Below are 21,513 nucleotides of genomic sequence, written 5' to 3' on the forward strand. Positions count from 1 at the left end.
TGATCAAGAAAGAAATAAAAAATTAAAGACTTTTAAAAATTTAATGAAAATGAAGGCACAACATACCCAAACTTAAGGGACACAATGAAGCAGTGCTAAGAAGAAAAGTCATAGCTCTGAGTGCCTCCAATAAGAAACTGGAGAGAGCATACACTAGCAGCTTGACAGCACACCTGAAGGATCTAGAATAAAAAGAAGCAAATACACCCAAGAGGAAAAGAAAGCAGGAAATAATCAAATTCAGAGCTAAAATCAACCAAATAAAAACAAAGAGTTATAGAAAAAATCAACAAAACCAGAAGCTGTTTCCTTGAGAAAATCAATAAGGAAGATAAACCCTTAGTTAGACTAACCAGAGGGCACAGAGAGTGTGTCCAAAATAACAGAATCAGAAATGAAAAGGGAGACCTAACAGCAGAAATTAATCATCAGATCCTACTACAAAAGCCTATACTCCACAAAACTGAAAAATTTGGATGAAATGTACAATTTTCCAGACAGATACCAGGCACCAAAGTTAAATCTGGATCAGATAAACCATCTAAACAGTCCCGTAACCCCTAAAGAAATAGTAGGAGTCATTAAAAGTCTCCCAACCAAAATAAAGACCAGGAGTTGATGGGTTTAGTGCAGAATTCTTTTTTTTCCCCCAGAGCTGAGGACCAAACCTAGGGCCTTGCACTTGCTAGGCAGACGCTCTCCCACTGAGCTAAAGCCCCAAATCCTAGTGCAGAATTCTACCAGTCATAAATACTAATATTAATTAAATTAATTAATTAACTATTTAAAGAAGACATACTAATAGTTTTCAAACTATTCCACAAAATAGAAACAGACCGAGCACTATCCAATTCATTCTTTGAAGCCACAGTTACACTTAAACCTACATCACACAAAGACCCTACAAAGAAAGAGAACTTCAGATCAATTTCTCTTACGAATATCGACGCAAATTAGTCAATAAAATTCTTGCAAACTGAATCCAAGAACACATCAAAATGCTCATTCATCATGATCAAGTAGGCTTCATCACAGGGATGCAGGGATGGTTCAATATATGGAAATCCATCAACTTAATCCACTACATAAAGAAACTCAAAGGAAAAAAAAAAACCACATGACCATCTCATTAGATGCTGAGAAAGCATTTGACAAAATTCAACACCCCTTCATGATAAAAGTCCTGGAAAGAACAGGAATTCAAGGCCCATACCTAAACATAGTAAAAGCCATATACAGCAAACCAGTTGCTAACATTAAACTAAATGGAGAGAAACTTGAAGCAATCCCACTAAAATCGGGGACTAGACAAGGCTGCCCACTCTCTCCCTACTTATTCAATATAGTTCTTGAAGTTCTAGCCAGAGCAATCAGACAACAAAAGGAGATCAAAGGGATACAGATTGGAAAGGAAGAAGTCAAAATATCACTATTTGCAGATGACATGATAGTATATTTAAGTGACCCCAAAACTTCCACCAGAGAACTACTAAAGCTGATAAACAACTTCAGCAAAGTGGCTGGGTATAAAATTAACTCAAACAAAGCAGTTGCCTTCCTCCACTCAAAGAATAAACAAGCTGAGAAAGAAATTGGGGAAATGACACCCTTCACCGTAGTCACAAATAATATAAAATACCTCGGTGTGACTCTACCCAAGCAAATGAAAGATCTGTCTGACAAGAACTTCAAGTCTCTGAAGAAAGAAATCGAAGACAATCTCAGAAGATGGAAAGATCTCCAATGTTCATAGATTGGCAGCATTAATAGTGTAAAAATGGCCATTTTGTAGAAAGCAATCTACAGATTCAATGTAATTCCCATCAAAATTCCAACTCAATTCTTCATAGAATTAGAAAGAGTAATTTGCAAATTCATTTGAAATAACAAAAAAAATCCAGGATAGCAAAAACTATTCTCAACAATAAAAGAACTTCTGGTAGAATCACCATCCCTGACCTCAAGCAGTATTACAGAGCAAAAGTGATAAAATGTGGTATTGGTGCAGAGACAGGCAGGTAGATCAATGGAATAAGATTGATTACCCAGAAATTAACCCACACACATATGGTCACTTGATCTTTGAAAAGGAGCTAAAACCATCCAGGAAAAAAGCATTTTCAACAAATGGTGCTGGTTCAACTGGAGGTCAGCATGTAGAAGAATGCCAATTGATCCATTCCTATCTCCTTCTACAAAGCTCAAGTACAAGTGGATCACAGAACTCCACATAAAACCAGATACACTCAAACTAATAGAAGAAAAAGTAGGGAAGAGCCTTGAACACATGGGCACTGGGGATAATTTCCTGAACAGAACACCAATGGCTTATGCTCTAAGATCAAGAATTGACAAATGGGACCTCATAAAACTGCAAAGCTTCTGTAAGGTAAATGACACTGTCAATAGGACAAAATAGCAGCCCACAGATTGGGAGATCTTTACCAGTTCTACATCTGATAGAGGGATAATATCCAATATATACAAAGAATTCAAGAAGTTAGACTCCAGAGAACCAAATAACCCTATTAAAACTTGGGTATAGAGCTAAACAAGGAATTCTCAACTGAGGATTACCGAATGACTGAGAAGTACCTAAAGAAATGTTCAACATCCTTAGTCCATCAGGGAAATGAAAATCAAAACAACCCTGAGATTCCACCTCATACCAGTGAGAATGGCTAAGAAAGATAAAAAGCTCAGGTGACAACAGATTCTGGTGAGGATGTGCAGAAAGAGGAACACTCCTCCATTGTTGGTGGGATTGCAAGTTGGTACAACCATTCTGGAAATCAGTCTGGAGGTTCCTCAGAAAATTGGACACAGTACTACCTGAGGACACAGCTATACCACTCCTGGCCATATACCAAAAGATGCTCCAACATATAAGAAAGACACATGCTCTAATATGTTTATAGCAACCTTATTTATAATAGCCAGAAGCTGGAAAGAACCCAGATGCCCTTCGACAGAGGAATAGATACAGAAAATGTGGTACATCTACACAATGGAGTACTACACAGCTATTAAAAACAATGACTTCATAAAATTCATAGGCAAATACATAGAACTAGAAACAGAGTGAGGTAACCCAATCACAGAAAAACACACATGGTATGCCCTCTCTGATAAATGGATATTAGCCCAAAAGCTCAGAATACCCAGGATACAATTCACATGAAACTCAAGAAGAAGGAAGACCAAAGTGTGGATGCTGCAGTCCTTCTTAGAAGGGGGAACAAAATAATCAAGGGGGGAGGGACTTGGGGGGAAGAAAGGAGGGGGAGGGAAAAGAGCCAGGAACAGGTATGGGAGGAGACAGGGATGATATACAGAGGGGCAGGATTTTGAACAGAGTTGTGCAGCAATGGGGGATGGGGAACTAGGGGTAGCCACCAGCAAGTCCCAGATGCTAGGAAAGCAAGAGGCTCCCATGACCCAATGGAGATGAGTTTAGCTGAAATGTCTGACAAAGGGGAAGGAGAACCTGTAGAGACCATATCCAGAGGTTAGGCAAAGCCTCCAGTTGGTGGATGGTTCCGAAAATTTGGGTCCAAATTTTTAACCCAGAATTGCTCCTGTTTAAAGGAAATATGGAGACAAAGTGTAGAGCAGAGTCTGAAGGAAAGGCCATCCAGAGACTGCCATATGTGGGGATCCATCCCATAAGCAGACACCAAATCCAGACAATATTGTGGATGCCAAGAAGTGCTTGCTGATAGGAGTCTGATATAGCTGTTTCCTGAGAGGCTCTGCCAGAGCCTGACAAACACAGAGGTGGATGCTAGCAGGCAACTATTGGACTGAGCACTGGGTCTTCAAGGGGGGAATTAGAGGAGGGACTGAAGGAGCTGGGGGATGGGATAGGGGTTTCCCAGAGGGGAAACTGGGAAGAGGGATAACATTTGAAATGTAAATAAATAAAACATCCAATTTAAAGAAGTATAGAGTGGTAGAGTAACAGGTCTTGGGTAATTTTGTTAGCGAAGGGGTTATTAGTTGCATGATCTGGTAGCATGGCTCTGCAACTGTTGCTGCTTAGTTCTTTCACAAAAATAGGGCAGCACCTGCAGAAACTGCTGGTCCAATTGCTACAATATCATGTAACTCAACTTAACTTAACTTAACTTGCTATGACTTAACCTCCTCACATCTGTCTCCTGCTGCTTTAAGCTTTCCCCAGACAACTACTAATTCTTTCTATAAGGCTGTACTGTGTTTTAGTCTCAAAGATATCATTTAACTACATGAACTGTGTGGTGCTACACAGTTACAAGCCCAGCACTTAGAAAATGAGTATTTCACATATTGAAAATACACAGTATTATTTATGATGATTGAAGATGTTTAAAGTTACTAATAATATTGAACAGGAAATAAAAATCACGTTAAGTATAACTTTAAACTCTATATGCTAAGTGCATTTTTATTCACTAGGTTGTACAACTAGATTTGTGTAGTGTGTATGTGTGTACATATGTATATGTGTTTGTACATATGCTGTGTATGCATTTGTTGAGTGTGTGTTAATCATGTAGTACTAGGGATTAAATCCAAGGCCTCAGCATGAATGATAGACACATCCTCTACCACTGAGCTATGTCCTAGATATTTTTCCCTTTATATTATTTTTTTACTGGACAGAAAACTTTTTTTTTCCGGAGCTGGGGACCAAACCCAGGGCCTTGCGCTTGCTAGGCAAGCGCTCTACCACTGAGCTAAATCCCCAACCCCAGAAAACTTTTAATTTTCATTATGCTATAAAAATGGAAACAATTCATGGTGAGTGGAAAGAATCATGAAATAATTCAGTAGTAGAAAATCCATTGGATACTGTTCCAGTGTTACCTGAGATTTTCTTTGAGTAACGTGACATCAGAGCGAGAGGCACGCACGGGCAATGAAGAGGTAAGCACATCTATTTTCATCACGAGGTCGCTCATGCTGGAGAAGCAGAGCAATGAGTGAGACTTCCAGAAGAGGAAACTCTGTATTCACGTTTCAGCTAACAACTGCAGAGAGGCTCTCTGTACACACAGCTCTAGCTCCTATCTCAGACCTGGATCCCACAGGACACACAGCATAATCACATTTCTCTGGGAAAGACAAAGCACTCAACACAAGAGGCACCTGCAGTGGGTATTTGTAGCTGGAGCCAAAGTACAAATAAAACACAAGAGACCTCTGCACAGTCTTTACAAAAATGGCTCCTCTTGTGAAAGGAGGGGATGAAGCTGGGTGGACACAAAACAAAAAGAAAGAATGAGCTGAGGGAGGGACACTGTTTCCCCAGTCAGGGATGCTGAGGGAGGGACACTGTTTCCCCAGTCAGGGATGCTGAGGGAGGGGAGCACTGTCTCCAGTCAGGGATGCTGAGGTGGGGAGCACTGTCCCCAGTCAGGGATGCTGAGGGGCAGAACACTGTCCCCAGTCAGGGACGCTGAGGGAGGGGAGCACTGTCCCCAGTCAGGGACGTTGAGGGAGGGGAGCACTGTCCCCAGTCAGGGATGTTAGGGGGGAGCACTGTCCCCAGTCAGGGATGCTGAGGGGGGAGCACTGTCCCCAGTCAGGGATGCTCTGGTGGGGAGCACTGTCTCCAGTCAGGGATGCTGAGGTGGGGAGCACTGTCCCCAGTCAGGGATGCTGAGGGGCAGAGCACTGTCCCCAGTCAGGGATGCTGAGGTGGGGAGCACTGTCCCCAGTCAGGAATGCTGAGGTGGGGGCATTGTCCCCAGTCAGGGATGCTGAGGGAGGGGAGCACTGTCCCCAGTCAGGGATGCTGAGGTGGGAGCACTGTCCCCAGTCAGGGATGCTGAGGGAGGGGAGCACTGTCCCCAGTCAGGGATGCTGGGGGGAAGCACTGTCCTCAGTCAGGGATGCTGAGGTGGGGGGCACTGTCCCCAGCCAGGGATGCTGAGGTGGGGAGCACTGTCCCCAGTCAGGGATGCTGAGGGAGGGGAGCACTGTCCCCAGTCAGGGATGCTGAGGTGGGGAGCACTGTCCCCAGTCAGGGATGCTGAGGTGGGGAGCACTTAGTTTTCTCAACATCAAAACATTTCTAACTTTAAAAGAAAATAGATAACCAGAAAATGGTGGCTCAGGCCTTCAGTTCCAGCACTGGGGAGGCAGAGGCAGGAGGATCTCTAGTTCAAGGACAGCCAGGGCTATACAGTGAAACGCTGTCTAGAGAAACCACAAAGGAAGGAAGGAAGAGAAGGAAAGAGGGAGGGAGACAAAATATATGCACAACAAAAAATTTCCAATGAGTTGCTTTAATACTTTAAATACTTACTGTTTTGAGTTCATTTCCATATTCTCAACAATGCCTGCGATTTTCACTACTGAATCACTAAATGTTATCTTTTCAAGCAAGTGAAAATCTTCTTTGTGGAGCTCTTCATTTAAAGGTCCTAAGAACTAAAATGGAGACAGTGTTATTGTTAGGTGTTTCCTCGAGACATTCAGGAAACTTCTTTCTTCATGTTTACTCCAACATTACATCAACTATAGCACCGTGAGCATTTTCTGAGGGAGCTATGCTGTGCAGCCACCATTATGTCACGTGTACAAAGTCCTGTCCAGAACATGGGCTGACGTCGTCTCCCAGAGGAAACGTTCTATTTAACAAGCATTAGGCCATGGCAAGTAGAATACGGTTGTCTTCTGATTAGAGTGACTGGCCCCAGACGCTCTTCATACCTTTCTTCAGCTGCTTCTGTAGTGGGCATTGTTTAAAAGGCATGTAAGCACAGCGCTGGACTCTTTCAAAGGTGACATTAGAGATCAAGTAATATTTCACTGTAAATATAAATCACAGGGTCTTGACACAGAAACAGCCACTGTAATATGATAAGCAGGCATGTAAACCTTTTAAGGTTTGACATCAATTAGACTTTAAAAGTGGCTTCAATTTGCTGTTGTCACTGTTGTTTGTTTTTACCCTGAACAGAAGGATGGCTACCTTTCTGACTAGACAGAGCAGAAAACTGGCTTGTTTCCGCCTATGTGCCAAGCACAGCATCAAACTGCAGGAGCCCGATTCTTCAGTATGTATCCTTCTACGTAAATTCGGATGCATCTCCCAAATACTGTAATTTGTAAGATCTGATAATATCCAAGGTGGGTAAATCTTTTAGCAAATTAAGCAACAGTAGGATAAAATCTGTTATTTATATCTTGATTACATTATTTTTAGAAATGTGATTTTTTGCTTCTTTTTTTCTTTAAATCTCGTTCTTTCTTTTTTCCCTCCTCTTCCTCTTCTTCTTCCTCTTCTTCCTCCTCCTCCTCCTTCCTCTTTTTCTTTTTTTGAGACAGGGTTTCTCTGTGTAGCCTTGGCTGTCCTGGAACTCACTCTGTTGACCAGGTTGGCCTCAAACCCACCATCACAAAGAGTAACCTGCCTCTGCCTCCGAGTGCCGGGATTAAAGGCGTGCGCCACCACCTGGTGGAATGTGATTATTTTAAATTAATGTAGAATTCTATAATAAACATTGAAATTTACCAAACTCTACCAGAATGCTCGCTGATACTGGGGAGAATCCCTCTATGTGGGCTGGTTCCCACATGTTCACCTTCTACTGTATGAAAATACTTCCACAAAGTTCTCAAACATTTCAAGGGAAAACACAAGTTACCCAAGTTTCCTGGAAAGTTACCTGTCTGGGGCACGCACTGAGCTTACACATCAAGGTGTATTAACTGTCTCCATATTAAAATTCAAAAAATTGCAGAAATTATATAATCATTACTGTATTCACATTATTAGTCATTTAGTGACAACTGAAACTCTAAATATGCTCCAGCTTTAACACGGGAACAGGTTCTGTGCTAGATGCAGAAATAGTTTCAAATGTTAAACTGTCCATGCTAACAGTCTGCCCCACAGATGGCTACCCCACTGTATAAAATGGCGCTGAGACGGTGCAATGGGGCTACACTGCTGCCTTAGCATCGGCACGCTGGCCATTGTAAAGCTCATTCTACTCAAACTGATCAATAACTAAAATCTCAGTTCCCATTAGCCGGCACACATCAATACTCAGACTGACTGCAGTTTCTATATTCAGCTGCCCCCAGCACATGCCCCTCCTGAACAAGACCATGGGACAGTCGGTGTAGGAGCCAAAGATGCTCGTATACTGGACAACTGCTATTTAAAAAGCTGTATCTCTTGCCATGACAACTGGAAGTGAGGTCATCCCTGGACGTCTGCATTGCTCACGTCAAATCTGATCAATACTCATTTTAATAAGTAGTGATGTTTATAAAATAGCACTATTCAAAGAGGATTATGAGTCTTAAAAAAGGCTTAGGCTACTTCCTTAATCAGGCAAGGCTGAGGGATGGGGGACACCAACCCAGCCCTAAAACTTTTAACCCACAGTTTGTCCTGCCTACCAGATGCACAAGGGCAACTGTGGACTAGAAATGGAGGCATGGCCGACCAATGACTGGTTCAACTGAGGCTATGGTATGAGACCACACTTCTGTCCATGATAGCATTAGTGATACTCTGCTATACTTGCAGACAGGAACCTAGCAGACCTTCCCCTGGCTGGGCTGCCTTGTCTAGGCTCAGTAGGAGAAGATGTGGCTAGTTCTACTGCAGTCTGATAAACCAAGGCAGGCTGACATCCATGGAGGTCTCCCCTTCTCCAAAGAGAAAAAGAAATGGGAATATGGGGGAAGGGGAGAGGGAGAGCTCAGGAGGAGAGAAGGGAGGGGAGGCTTCAATCAGTGTGTAAAGTAAAATAAATTAATGAAAACAAAGGCTATTTTTATTTGTATGTGTGACTGCTTATTATGTGTGTTGGGAGTACCTGTAGAGGCCAGAAGGTGGCGCTGGATCCCCTGACCTGCAGTTTCAAATAGTCAGGTGTCACCCCAGTGTGGGTGCTAGGAACCAAAATACACCTTTGCAAGAGCAGAAATGTCCCTTAACTGCTGAGCCATCTCTCCAGCTCCAACGAGTATGATTTCAACAGAGGTGAACCGAGTTCATAAAGAAATGTAGAAAAATTTAGAGTGCACTAGAACTTTTAAGATAATTTGATGATTTGCTGGATGGTATGTTAAGGCAGATATCTGTCGAACATATTAGTTTATTTAATAAACTTAATGATCATATTCTAATTTTATACTGAAATAACTGGTAAAACAATAAAATCAGATTTTCATCCTTAAAAATACGGAAAAGTATGTACCATGTATTTATTGGTAGACTGATCAGAAACATCTGCAGCAAGTCACGAGAAAAGCAGCATGAGACGTACTGCCTAAACCACTCGCTGGCCAAAGCATTCTCTGCAAACCTCGACAGACGGCCTAAGTCCAATTAGTGCTGAGGACACTCAAGATGGAAGGACAGAATTAACGCTGACGACTTATCTCTCTGGCCTCACATGGATGGCACACGTGTACAAATAAAGACCACAGCCATAACATCATACACAATACAGAGGAAGTTGTCACCATGCCTTTAAGAGGAACAGATAAAATAGTGAGCTATTAACAGTACGTAACATAGTGAGAATGAGTGCTTTTATCGCTTGTAAAGGGCTGTAGCATGTAAAAAGACGTGACAGTCTATATAAACACACTTCAGAACTTACGAAACTGGTGTCATGTGACATAAACATTGCAGGGGAAAGGCACAAGAGAAAAAGATTAAAATATGCTTTGCACACCGTCTCACGCTATAAAGGTGTACTGTCACAACAAGCCGTGTGGTCAGAACAAGTTGGGTACATGGCCGCAGCCTGTTTCCCATAACACATGGTCGGTGTGGAGCCGACCACGGCTGGGTGCACAGTGGGTTCCTGCACCTTCCTATTTATCCTGAGCTCTGACTAGTGCGCATCTCGTGAGTGCTGCCCAGGACTGTGTCACATGTCACACTAGAGTCCAGCAAAGCGTGAGACATTGCCTATCCACTTACTCTTCCATTGCTGACAATCCCGGGCTCTCCAGGTCGCAGCTTAAGAACCTCTTGACAGAATAACTGGTGAGTTCGGAAAATATTTACTCCAATGGTGTTATATTTTTTCTCAAAAGCATTCTTATCCATCTCCTGAGGTTAAAAATGAATCAAGGATGTCATTTGTAAGTCACTATTAATATTAATGAAATTATGCAAATTATGTTTTTAAAATATTTTCTTCTGAAGCAACATTTTAAAGAAATAATATTCTTTTGTCAAATCATTCACAAAGTCTTTAAATCTTGCTCCACATACATATGGATATAAATTATTCATTCTTTGACCATTTAGGGGAGATTTATAGATTATTAAAGTGTCTGTAAATGATGGTTTAAATACAATTTAACATTAAGGAAATGAAATGTTCATTATATTCTGAACTCAGTATCTCACATTAGATGTTTGTAAAAAATAGTGTTTAACAGCCAAACATTGGATTGAGCATGGGGTCCCCAGTGGAGAAGTTAGGACAAGGACTGAAGGAGCCAAAGGGGTTTGCAAGCTCTTAGGAAGAACAATATCAACCACTCAGATCCCCCAGAGCTCCCAGGGACCAAACCACCAACCAAAGAATACAAAGGTACCCATGGCTCCAGCTGCATATGTAGCAAAGAATGCCCTTGTCTGGCATCACTGGGAGGGGAGGCCCTTGGTCCTGTGGAGGCTCAGTGCCCCAGGATGCGGGAATGCCAGGGCAGTGAGGCAGGAGTGCGTGGGTTGGTAGGGGAGCACCTTATAGAGGCAGGGGGCTTGTAGAGGGGAAGCTGGGAGGGGGGTAACATTTGAAATGTAAATAAATAAAATAACCAATAAAATTAAAAGTAAAAAAAGGAAAAATGTGTTTAAGATAAAATCCTCCATTCTACCTCAGTGCCCCAATTACAAATGAAATACTGAGCATCCCCTTGGCCAGAGCAGACAGTGAGAAGGATGTTTTTGAGCATCCCCTTGGCCAGAGCAGACAGTGAGGAGGATATTTTAGACACTCAGAAGAGATGTATACCGCTTCCCACTGAGACACACTTCTTGCTATCAGTACTTTCAGACTTTAAAATACCTACAATCCACCTTGGCATGTTCTATTTAGTGCCCCTAGAAGGCCTCGGGGTGGGAGTTTTAGCAGGTTGCCATGCAGGCCTATGAGGGGGGAATTTTCTACTGCACATTCAGTCTGGTACCTGTGGCCACACATGGTTACTTAGCACTTAGAACACAGTTAGCATGATTGAAGAACAAATTCGAATGCCAAATACACGATGGCCACAGTAGCAGTAGCTGAAGTCTTGTGGGCAGGGAGGGGCTCTAGGCTCTCAGCTCAGATACCGACTCCCCCTTCCTACGACCATCCATTCTCCCCAACTTCTTATATTTAGTAATATGTTTCCCTAACACCGAGCTCTAAGTATATAAAATATATTTTTGAAATACACCACAGACACACACAGGTGCACACACACAGGTAATACACATAGTTGTTTTACTGACCGTAGCAAGGAAGGTTTTAATTTTATCTCCAGAATAAATTGCTTCAGCAGTTTCTTCTTTTGCCAGTTTCCTGAGAAAGCTTCTCAAGAGGTCGTTTTCATGTGTAAGAAAAGCTGCCAAAATTCCTCTAGAAATGGCTGTGTTCTCCTCATTTATCTTTGACGTGGGGTTGTAAACAATTCCTAACCGACTATGAAAAGTTGTTTCCTGGAACACAGACAGGTTAGACGGTCAGTACTGGACACACCCTTTACAGTCGAGCACACTTCTTTATCATGGAGCTGGACCTTCCCTTACACTTTACACAACGACTGTGACTGTGAATAACTCGTTTTCAGCAAAACAGCAGGAGAAACGATCGTTTGTAAGTCTATCAGCTCCCTCTTTTTTATGAAGATTTTTTTGGTAATAAAGTATTTAATCACGTTGTAAGTGCATAAAAATACATAAGATATATAAAACCAAAGTGTAGAGTTTAAATGAACTAAACTACCATAAATGACTACAGCGGCCAAGAACTAGAGCATTGCCAGTGACCCAGTCTCGCCTGTCAGTGTGCACCGTCTTCCCTAACATCGCCTGAGCAGACGGCCCCTCCTCAGTCGCCACCCCTCTCCTGAACACCACCCTTCCTGCTGCTCTGTTTCTTACTTACTTCTAACCCTGAATGTTCCACTACTCACTTTTCATGTAAGTGGATTAAAATGTGACGTGATATTCTTGCTCTCTTACCAGTCAATACAACATGAGCCTCATGGATATGGCTGCTGTGTGGTCATCCTTGGTAGAATTCCCTGAGAAGGGTACCGTCCTTACCCAGCCCGCTGCTGGATACTTGAGCCTCTTGCACTTTCGAGCACCACACCAGGATACAGATTTTTACTTATTTAAAATTTTTTAGATCATCAATTTTTAAAGTCAAATGACTTATAAAATATATGTATTAGTTGCCACTCCCACTAAGACCAGAGTAATGTTTTATTATACCTTTTTGCACTGTCATGTAAATTAATCGCCTGTGCAGTACAGAAGGACTTTGCACCAGGGCTTGGCTTCCTTTCCTTCCTCATTAATGATGCTAAGCATCCCTCTCCATGCCACTGGCCTTTTCCCTAACTCTCTGCTCTAAGTAGAGAATTCTCAGCTGAGGAATATCAAATGGCTGAGAAGTACCTAAAGAAATGTTCAGGGGCTGGAGAGACGGCTCAGCGGTTAAGAGCACTGACTGCTCTTCCAGAGGTCCTGAGTTCAATTCCCAGCAACCACACGGTGGCTCACAACCATCTGCAACACAATCTGATTCCTTCTTCTGGTGTATCTGAAGAGAGTAACAGGGTACTCACTTATATAAAATAAATAAAATCTTAAAAAAAAGAAATGTTCAACATCCTTAGTCATCAGGGAAATGCAAATCAAAACAACCGTGAGATTCCACCTCACACCAGTGAGAATGGCTAAGATCAAAAACTCAGGTGACAGCAAATCCTGGCGAGGATGTGGAGAAAGAGGAACACTCCTCCATTGTTGGTGGGATTGCAGACTGGTACAACCATTCTGGAAATCAGTCTGGAGGTTCCTCAGAAAACTGGACATTGAACTACCTGAGAACCCAGCTATACCTCGCTTGGGCATATACCCTAAAGATGCCCCAACATATAACAAAGACACGTGCTCCACTATGTTCATAGCAGCCTTATTTATAATAGCCAGAAGCTGGAAAGAACCCAGATGCCCTTCAACAGAGGAATGGATACATAAAATGTGGTACATTTACACAGTGGAGTACTACTCAGCTATTAAAATCAATGGCTTCATGAAATTCCTAGGCAAATGGATGGAACTAGAAAACATCATTCTGAGTGAGGTAACCTGAGCACAAAGGAACACACATGGTATGCACTGATTAAGTGCATATTAGCCCCAAAGCTCAGAATACCCATCATACAATTCACAGACCACATGAAGCTCAAGTAGAAGACCAAAGTGTGGATGCTTCGGTCCTTCTTAGAAGGGGGAACAAAATACTCACAGGAGGAAATGCAGGGACAATGAGTGAAACAGAGACTGAAGGAAAGGCCATCCAGAGACTGCCCCACCTGGGGATCCATCCCATATGCTGCCATCAAACTCAGTCACTATTGCTGATGGCAAGAGGTGCCTGCTGACCGGAGCCTGATATAGCTGTCTCCTGAGAGGCTGTGCCAGAGCCTTACTGATACAGATGAGGATGCTTGCAGCTAACCATCAAGCTAGGCATTGGGACCTCAATGGAGGAGTTAGAGAAAGGACTGAAGGAGCTGAAGGAGTTTGAAACCTCATAGGAAGAACAACAATATCAATCAACCAGACCCCCCAGAGCTCACAGGGACTAAACCACTAACCAAAGAGTACACATGGAAGAACCCATGGCTCCAGATGCATATGTAGCAGAGGATGGCATTATCTGACATCAATAGGTAGAGAAGCCCTTGGTCCTGTGAAGGCTTGTTTCTCCAGTGTAGGGGAATTGCAGGGTGTTGAGGTGGGAGTAGGTGGGTAGGAGGGAGAGCATCCCCATAGAAGCGGGGGGAGGTAGGATGGGAGAGGGGGTAACTGGGAAAGGGGATAACATTTGAATTGTAAATACATAAACTATCCAATAAAAAATTTAAAAAATTAGATGTTCTTCCTTCCTACTTTTTCTTTTTTTTTCTTTTAATACTAGAAACTGTTGTTCTGAAGTTATGGAGATATTCATCATAGGAGTTTACTGTTTTCTCTTTCATGAGTAAATTCATTACCCATCATCTAGGACTGGTTTTATATTTGGTCCCAATTGTGGAGAGATTTTGAAGACTATTCATACTGTCTCACAGGCTAACTTTATCCCAGTGCTAATAAGATAGGCATGGCTCTCTTTCTAGGGTCTTCTTACTGATTTGCTCTTTCCTATACTTGAATTAAAAAATGTTTTCAAATATGTAGGCATTATAGAAGGCCTTGACAATGACGAATTAATTATTCTCCACTTCTCTGTTTTACAAGTATTTTAGTAATTCTTAGTCCTTGGAATCTTTGGTTATGTTTGCAAACCAGTGTGGCAATTTTGAAAAGATACAGATGTTTCTACTGGAGCTGTAACAAGGTTTTACATCGATTATGGGAGAGATAATATCTTTCAATATTGGCCCACTTTGCTAGTGAGGCTAGTACACACCTCTAGTCACATAGGATTTCTGTATGTTCTCTCTAAAGTTTACATTAAACTTTGTTTTTTTTTTTTTTCCTTTTCTTTTTTTCGGAGCTGGGGACCGAACCCAGGACCTTGCGCTTGCTAGGCAAGCGCTCTACTACTGAGCTAAATCCCCAACCCCACATTAAACTTTGTTATGTTGCCTTCTAGTATTTGATACTTTTGATGCCAGCATCAAAATGGTATACTCATTAAATTTTAATTTCTTATTTGTTGTAATTTTAATGATTACAAAATACCTAATAGCAACCTATTTAAACAGAAAAATTATTTCTAATAAATTACATGTTCACAATATGTCAATTTAAATATTTGAGTTTTTTAATTGGATTTTTAAAAATTTACATTTCAACTGTTAGTCCCTTTCCTGGTTTCCCAGACATAAGCCCCCTACCCCACCGCTCTCCCCTTCTTCTCTAAGAGTGTTCCACACTCAACCATCCCCCTTTCACAACCCCCCCACATTCCCCTACACTGGGGGAGGGGGGTCCAACCTTGGCAGGACCAAGGGCTTCTCCTCTCATTGATGCCCAACAAGGCCATCCTCTGCTACATATACAACTGGAGGCATGGGTTAGTCCATGTATAGTCTTTGGGTAGTGGTTTAGTCCCTGGGAGCGCTGGTTGGTTGGCACTGTTGTACATATGGGGTTTCAAGTCCCTTCAGCTCTTTCAGTCCTTTCTCTAATTCCTCCAATGGGGTTCTTGTTGTCAGTTCAGTGGTTTGCTGCTGGCATTCGCCTCTGTATTTGATATGTTCTGGCTGTGTCTCTCAGAAGAGGTCTATATCCGGTTCCTGTCAGCCTGCATTTCTTTGCTTCATCCATCTTATCTAGTTTGGTGGCTGTATATATATGGGCCACATGTGGGGCAGGCTCTGAATGGCCATTCCTTCAGTCTCTGCTCTAAACTTTGCCTCCATATCCCCTCCTATGGATATTTTTGTTCTCCTTTTAAGAAGGAGTGGAACATCTCTATTTTGATCATCCTTAAATATTTGTTTTTAATGTTTAATTTTTGATCATTTTTGCATTCATTGTCATGAATAAGGATTTGTTTTAATGTTATTTTACATAGCATCCATTAGTCATAGGACTTTGGGTAACTTCACTTCTAACTTCTTAAATAATCAGGAAAGCAATTTAAAGATCAGAGAAAAAACTATAGATGTATCATAATGTTATTAAACAAAGATTATCTTTTCTCATTTTTTCTATGTCTAATATATTATTTTGTGATTCTAAATATTCTCATTTCTCAAAATTAGTGCTCTTAAGAAAAGTAGTTTTGCTTCATTCTATATTCATTTTTATGTGTGTGAGCATGTCCCATAGCATACAAGTGAGGGTCACAGAACACCCTGTAGGAGTCAGGTTTTTGCTTCTATCATGTAGGTCCTATGGCTGGAACTCAGGTCCTCAGATTTGGCAACTTGGCCTTTACCGACCAAGTCATCTGGCCTGACCGGTTTATCTTTAATATTTTAAATTAACTGCTATAATGATACTTGTGTGTTTTAAGCAAAGCACACACATGCACACGCACACACACCAGGTTTATGGGGCAATGGAATGAAGCCCTTGGTCCGTTTGCCAGTAGGCAAGACTGTGTGCCATCTGAGCAGCTGGCACGCAGCTCCGACGGTGCAGCCGAAGGCGGGACCGGGCTACATCCCCGTGAGAGGGCTAATCCCTACATAAGACACTCTTCACTTACTGCTCTTCACAAACAGAGTTTTAAGTCATTATGTTTTGTAGTAATTTGCTGTACAGCAGTAAACTTACAATGAGCTAATACACAAATTTCATAAAACATTTGATATATTTCTTAACTTTTAAAATATAGAAATACATGCTCCCTTAGAAATATTCATTCACTTAAAAAAATCCTGAAATACAGAAACCAATCCTAAGAATTGATTTACAGCTACTTATAACAAGAACAATCAGAGCAGCTCTGATGAGATGAATTGACTGTTTTCTTGAGTAGCACGGGAGACAAAGCGCTGACCCACTCACTGTGTGACAAACCTGCCACTGCTGGCTGTGGTCAGTGAAATTCAGACTCCAGTTCACTGGAGACAACAGGGCTCTTCCTGGGTGGTTACCGTTTAAATGGAGTTTAAAGTGTGAAATCCTGACTCAATCTCCTCCATCTGCACACTAACCAAATGGATTTACACGTTTACAGACATGAAGGGGATTTACACGTTTACTGACATGAAGGGGATTTACACGTTTACAGACATGAAGGGGATTTACACGTTTACCGACATGAAGGGGATTTACACGTTTACCGATATGAAGGGGATTTACATGTTTACCAACATGAAGGGGATTTACATGTTTACCAACATGAAGGGGATTTACACATTTACTGACACAAAGGGGATTTACACGTTTATGACATGAAGGGGATTTGCATGTTTATGACATGAAGGAGATTTACACGTTTACAGACATGAAGGGGATTTACACGTTTACCGACATGAAGGGGATTTACACGTTTACCGATATGAAGGGGATTTACATGTACCAACATGAAGGGGATTTACATGTTTACCAACATGAAGGGGATTTACACATTTACTGACACGAAGGGGATTTACACGTTTATGACATGAAGGGGATTTGCATGTTTATGACATGAAGGAGATTTACACGTTTATGACATGAAGGGGATTTACATGTTTATGACATGAAGGGGATTTACACGTTTATGACATGAAGGGGATTTACACGTTTACTGACATGAAGGGGATTTACATGTTTATGACATGAAGGGGATTTACACGTTTATGACATGAAGGGGATTTACACGTTTACTGACAGGAAGGGGATTTACATGTTTATGACATGAAGGGGATTTACATGTTTATGACATGAAGGGGATTTACATGTTTATGACATGAAGGGGATTTACACGTTTATGACATGAAGGGGATTTGCATGTTTATGACATGAAGGGGATTTACATGTTTATGACATGAAGGGGATTTGCATGTATATGACATGAAGGGGATTTACATGTTTATGACATGAAGGGGATTTACATGTTTATGACATGAAGGGGAATGACAACTGAACACTGGTCCTTGGGTTAGGAGGAGTCCACACTCACCATGTGCTCTAACGCATGAGAGAGCAGTTTTCTCCCCGACGGCACATCAAAATCAGCAACAATCCACAGAGTGACTGCAGATATGACAGCATCTGAAAATTTCAAACAGTCAAGTAAAATTAATTTTTTCTAAAATCAAACTAAAAGGAAAAGATAATTTCCAGTTAAAACCTCTATAAAATAAGTGCCTTTAAGATACTTAAAAACTGTTTTATACATACATTCTCTGTTTCTCAGTTACTATTTGAGAATATTAAATACATTTCATATAAATGGAGACACATATACACATAACAAAAACCACAGCAAGAAACAGCAGAAGAGGAGGAAGAGGGGGAGGGAGAGGAGGAAGAGGAAGAGGAAAAGAGGGGAAGGATCTGGAGCTAGCCATGAGATATTTTCCCCAGGAGAGAAAACTGCCCTATGTCTTTCGAGGTCCCAGTGCTGTAAACTGCCTTCCATAAATGTTTTCCTGAGGATGGAGGTAGTAGACCTCATGATATTTATCGTGGACCATGGAGAGATCTCTAGTGAATACGGAAAACAATGACAGTAATGTCGTTTATCACCATTTAATCTCTGCTGAGGTTTACTACCTATAGTAATTAACTCCACAGGAAATGAAAAGGCAGAGGAGGAAGCCATTTTTAATGTATGTGGGTACACATCTGTAAGTGGATGCACGTATATACATGTGGATAATAGTCAGTGGACAACCTCATGTGTTTCTCAGGGGCAGTCCATCTCTTTTTGAGACAAAATCTCTCTGATTCTCTCTCCCTCTCCCTCTCTCTGGCACAGAACTCATCAATTAGATGAGGCTGGTTAGCCAGGGAGCCTCAGGATCTATCTGTCCCTGCCTATCCATAGAGCTGGGATTACAAGATGAGACTCAATAGTGTTTCTGGGGATACAGCTAAGACTCCATGCTTGCTTTTCGAACATGATGGACCGAGCTCTCTCTAATCTTCTTTTTCAATTCTGACGCCATCGTGAAACAATTATGATTCCATCCAGAATCAGTACATCACACATAAAACGAAACTTCTTGGGCTGCCAGTGCACTCCACAGAAACACTGTTCTTTAGACCAGGTATTAATTCAAAATGATTACAAAAAACCCTCAGGTAATAAAAATGACTATATTTGAATCTATAGTTATTACTGTAGTATCAATTACTGTAGTAAAATGGCTTTAGAAATTTAGAAATTTAGAGAAATAAAAAATAATGTTATAAAAGGATGACTGATTTTACTAACAGTTTCAAGACCATCCCTCTATGCACCCTGGAGTCTTTGGGGTGCCTAATCTCTAGCACCCACCAGAAGCCAATGTCAGCAGCAAGGACATAACCTTTTCTTTAAAGGAGGAAGTAAAGAAACTCTGATTCTACCTCACTGTTACCACCACAGCTCCTGAGCGGAAAAGTACTTCAAAAGTTAAATCCTCAAAATTGTATGATTTCTTCTTCATGATAAATGCAAATATAAGGCTGTCAGTTATATTCCGTTATGTTAATCCGATTGGATGCTTTCGGATAACCTGGTGTAACACCCAGAGACATTCTGAGCTAGAACCCAGCCTGATCTCTGACTCATTTGCCTTTACTTGACCCACTCGAGGTCATGACCTGCCAGCGCTAGGAGGGAAACACACTATATTTATTACATGTTGAATTTCTTATAGGAACAACAAACACCTTTGAACATAAAAATTTGAAATCTATTAGAAAGTAACGCAGAGATATCTAGGTGAAACTTGGACTCAATCTATAGACCTTTTAAAATGTATCTGCATTGAGTCTGGCTCTGACTTGTCTCAGACAGTGAGACACCCCCACCTAGGAAACCTCAGAAAGCCTAGCAACCAGGGGCCCACCCCACATGGGTGTGTGGACTTCTGCTCTGTGCCTATACCAGCAGAGGCTGAGAGCAGCATGAGTGACATGCTGCCCACAGCTCTGCCTGCAACCCAAGGCCAGCTCTAACTCAAAACACACAAGCCTACTGAAAACTGAGACACACAGCTCTGCCTTCCTCCCTGCTCCAATGCCAGCTACAGTCAGATGGTGAAAGGCAAGGGCAAGAACATAAGCCACAGAAGTCAATGCAGCATGGCATCACCAGAACCCGGCTCACCAACTACAGCAAGACAGTGACCTTAAGTCCCATCTGATGAAGATGACAGAGAGGATAAACAAATAAATCCTCTAAAGAAATGCAGGAAAATACAACCAAACTGGCAAAGGAAATGAATAAAATGTTCCAAGTTCTAAAAATGGAAATAGAAGCAATAAAGAAAACACAAATGAAGGCGACCCTGGAGATGGAAACATTAGGAAAGGAAACAGGAACTACAGGTGCTAGCATGACCAACACAATATAAGAGATGGAAGAGAGAATCTCAGGCAGAGAAGATTCCATAGAAGAAATGATCAAAGAAAATCCCTAAAGAGTCTCTAAATCAAACAACCAGGAAATATGGGACACTATGTAAAGACCAAACCTAAAAATAAAAAGAATAGAAGAGGGTGAAGATTCCCAGTTCAAAGGGCCAGAAAGTATCTTCAACAAAATCATAAAAGAAAACTCCTCTAACCTAAAGAAAGAGAAGGCTATAAATGTTCAAGAAACCTACAGAACACCAAATAGATTGGACCTGAAAAGAAAACCCCCCTGACACATAATAATCAAAACACCAAATGCACAGAACAAAGAAAGGATATTAAAAGCAGTAAGGGAAAAGGGCCAAGTAACATATAAAGGCAGACCTATCAGAATTATACCTGACTTCTCAACAGAGACCCTAAAAACCAGAAAATCCTGGACGCATATGTCTTATAGACCCTAAGAGACCACAGATGTCATCCCAGATTACTATACTCAGAAAAACTCAAAATAACTACAGATGAAGAAACCACGATATCATGACAACCAAATTCAATCAATGCCTCTCATAATCCTGCCCCACAGAGGAGACTAGAGGGAAAACTCCAACACAAGGAGGGTAATTATACCCAAAAAACAGAAGAAATTAATCATCTCAGAGCAAAACCAAAAGAAGAGAATAACACACACACACACACACACACACACACACACACACACACACCACAGAGTACCACCTCTAACGTCAAAATATCAAGAACTAACAATCATTGGCCTTTAATATCTATCAACATCAATGGATTAAAATCGTCACTAAAATGACACAGGCTAACAGACTGGATATGTAAACAGGATCTATTATTTTACAGAAAACTCTCCTTAACAATTAAGATAGACACTATCTCAGAATAAAGGGCTGGAAAAAAAGTTTTCCAAGCAAACAGACCCAAGAAACAAGCTAATATCTAATAATAGCTTCAACCAAAAATAATCAAAAGAGATGGGGAAGGACACTTTATACTCATCAAAGGAAAAATCTACCAAGATGTTCAATCCAGAACATCTATGCCCCAAATGCAAGGGAATGCACATCTGTCAAAGAAGCTTTACTAAAGCTCAAAACACACATTGAATCCCATACAATAATAGTGGGAGACATCAACATCTCACTCTCACCAATGGACAACAGGTCTTTGAAACAGAAATGAAACAAAGACACAATAAAACTAAGAGAAGTTAGGAACCAAATGGATTTAACAGATATCTACAGAACATTTCACCTCAAAACAAAAGAATATACCTTCTT

At 41.3% G+C, this 21,513-nt stretch overlaps 1 protein-coding gene across 8 annotated transcripts in view; it reads right to left on the reverse strand.

Annotated features, from left to right (window-relative positions):
- Positions 1-21,513, reverse strand: part of Uggt2 (UDP-glucose glycoprotein glucosyltransferase 2) — a 166,053-nt gene that overhangs the window by 68,719 nt on the left and 75,821 nt on the right. For all 8 annotated transcript variants that reach the window (XM_063274903.1, XM_063274902.1, XM_063274905.1 and 5 more), the window contains 5 exons: positions 17,820-17,911; positions 11,468-11,674; positions 9,941-10,072; positions 6,293-6,417; positions 4,849-4,944 (listed from right to left, as the gene is read on the reverse strand). In XM_063274903.1, the coding sequence (XP_063130973.1) occupies positions 4,849-4,944; positions 6,293-6,417; positions 9,941-10,072; positions 11,468-11,674; positions 17,820-17,911 (652 nt within the window). The remainder of the gene's footprint in view (positions 1-4,848; positions 4,945-6,292; positions 6,418-9,940; positions 10,073-11,467; positions 11,675-17,819; positions 17,912-21,513) is intronic.

Source organism: Rattus norvegicus, chromosome 15, assembly GCF_036323735.1.
Source record: "Rattus norvegicus strain BN/NHsdMcwi chromosome 15, GRCr8, whole genome shotgun sequence".
Classification (NCBI taxonomy): domain Eukaryota; kingdom Metazoa; phylum Chordata; class Mammalia; order Rodentia; family Muridae; genus Rattus; species Rattus norvegicus.